Source organism: Arachis ipaensis, chromosome B04, assembly GCF_000816755.2.
Source record: "Arachis ipaensis cultivar K30076 chromosome B04, Araip1.1, whole genome shotgun sequence".
NCBI classification, from domain to species: Eukaryota; Viridiplantae; Streptophyta; class Magnoliopsida; order Fabales; family Fabaceae; genus Arachis; species Arachis ipaensis.
The window spans coordinates 21,705,874-21,708,367 of NC_029788.2; the positions used below are offsets into that span (position 1 = coordinate 21,705,874).

Genomic DNA, 2,494 nt, shown 5'->3' on the forward strand with positions numbered 1-2,494 from the left:
CATGTTCTACTTGCTGTATATGTATTCTATTTGTGTCTGCTTTGTCTGCTTTGTTTATTTTTCTGTGGTTCTACCAGAGTTTGGAGGATTGGAGGAAGGCGAAGACTTGAGGTTCTTGATTAGAGTTTCGGTTCAGTTTAGGAAGTTTTAGAGAACCATCCTGTTTATGGTTTTAGTTTTAAAACTTGAAGTTTTATAATCTGAGTATCAGTGTTCTAGGATTGCCCCTGCCATTCCCAGGACCTTATATTTTATGTGCGTGGCACCTTTACCATGCTGAGAACCTCCGATTTTCATTCCATACAATGTTTTATTTTTCAGATGCAGGCCAAAAGGCACCTCGCTAGGCGTCTGGAGTTCTACCGCGAAGTGGTTTCATTTTGGGGCTTATTTCTGATATTTTGATATGTATATGTATTAGACTCTCCTCTTGTGTATATTACTGCTTTACTTTGTACCCGTTACAGGTTTATGGAGAAACAGGCTTATATGTATGTATTTTTGGGTTTCGGGATATGTATATACGTATGTAAATATTCTCCAGCCAGCCTTAGCTTCGCAGGCTGAGTTAGGAGCTTGTTATTTTGTACTTTTGGCCCTCTATTCCCACTTTTCGTTTATTTATACTTATGAACCTTGGTTTTTTTAGCACGTAAGTAATCTCGATTCCAGAGCGTTGCGCTTTTTATTTTGATATTTTATTTTACCCGTTTTTCAAGGCTACTCGTATACTATCTCCTTTTTATTATTATATGTATATATTTTATTTTTGAGGTCGTAATACCACACCACATCTGTTTTACAGCTTAAGCGTAAAGCTTTGTGTGGTAGGGTGTTACATTATGGTATCAAAGCAGTTCGTTCTTGTAGAGCCTGAGGGATTGACTGACTATGCTTCTATGGATTCTCTCTGTATGTGTCTATGTGCTATTAGGATATCTGATTGATATACATAGCATAAAATTCATGAGTATGCATTTGGAACTTAGAAGCACTAGACTTGAGATATTGAGACTGATCACCTTGATATCACTTGTTTGGTGTGAACAGAAACCATATGGCGACTCGTGGACGCGATCGCGAGCGAGGAAGAGGTAGACTAGGAAATGCAAACCCTAAAACAGTGGGAAACAACCCTGTGAACTTCATGGCCACCCTGGAAAACATGGCTGCGGCTATGCAGGCGACAGCCGAAGCGTTAGGAAATCAAGCGAACCATGAAAATGGCGATAATGGTGGAAATGGGCCAACGACGCTTGCCACTTTTCTAAAGATACATCCACTGATATTCGGAGGAACCACGAACCCTACTGAGGCTGACAATTAGTTTCAAGCGATCGAACGGGCTTTACACGCACAACAAGTCCCTGAAGATCAACATGTTGAATTTATAGCTTATCAATTGGCGGGTGAATCCCAGTATTGGTGGCAAGGAACGCGACGCCTTCTGCAGCAGGGTGACGCTGCTATACCTTGGAATACATTTCGGACTAAGTTTTACAAAAAATACTTCCCCAATTCGGTTAGAACAGCTAAGGAACTCGAACTACTGCAGCTGAAGCTGGGTCAGATGACTGTCACTGAGTACATGAACATGTTTGAGGAACTGTGCCAATTCTCCAGAATTTGTCAAGGAGCTCCAGGAGGCTTTGAGGAATGGAAGTGTATCAAATATGAAGAAGGACTCCGGAGTGATATATTGAGTTCTGTGGGCCCGATGGAGATCAGAATTTTCTCAGACCTGGTAAACAAGAGTAAGGTCGCAGAAAAATGTCTAAGAAAGGCTGCTATGGTAGAAAATGACCACCAGGAGAGTTACCGAAAGGAGTATAACCCGAATTTAACCCCAAGGAACCAAGAGTTTAAGAGGAATGGTTACAGACCTCGACCCTTCCAGGGTTGGAATAGTCATGAGGAAGGTGGCAGCCGTCAGGGGAATGGAGAAGGGAAGCAGGGGAGGAAATACTCAGAGGACTTGAGGTGCCGAATGTGCGGGAATTTCCATCTAGATAGGCCATGTCTGCTGGGTTCAGGGTTATGTTTTACATGTAGGAAAAAGGGGCACAAGTCTTGGAATTGCCCGGGAAAGGGGAGAAGAAGGTAGAACAATCTCAGCGACAAGGTCAAGGATCTCTCGCCCAAGGTAATGGTGAAACCGGTAAACGAACTCTAACCGCCTTGCATACAATTAACCTATGGCACTCATTCACATCACTTGATTGAGTTGTAAGAATCATGATTCCTAGGTAAATTATTGGTAGATGACTTTGAGTTAATTAGACAAAGTAATTTTGATTAGCACAGATGGATAGATAAGTTCTTAATGACAAGCGATCAGAGTGACGCAGCAGAAGTAGGTTGGTTTGTTTCGAAACGTTCAATTTAGGTTATATTTGAGAGGTCAAAAATTTCGACAGGTGTGTAGAGTGATTAATTGAATTTAGTAATTGTGAACGTAGCGGAGAGGAATATCTTGAAATCATCCTTTTGACTG

The 2,494-nt window shown here is 41.6% G+C and overlaps 1 protein-coding gene across 1 annotated transcript; it reads left to right on the forward strand.

Annotated features, from left to right (window-relative positions):
• Positions 1,058-2,104, forward strand: LOC107636236. Its single transcript, XM_016339759.1, has 2 exons — positions 1,058-1,315; positions 1,421-2,104. Exons 1-2 carry the CDS (start codon positions 1,058-1,060, stop codon positions 2,102-2,104), a joined length of 942 nt encoding a protein of 313 aa, XP_016195245.1.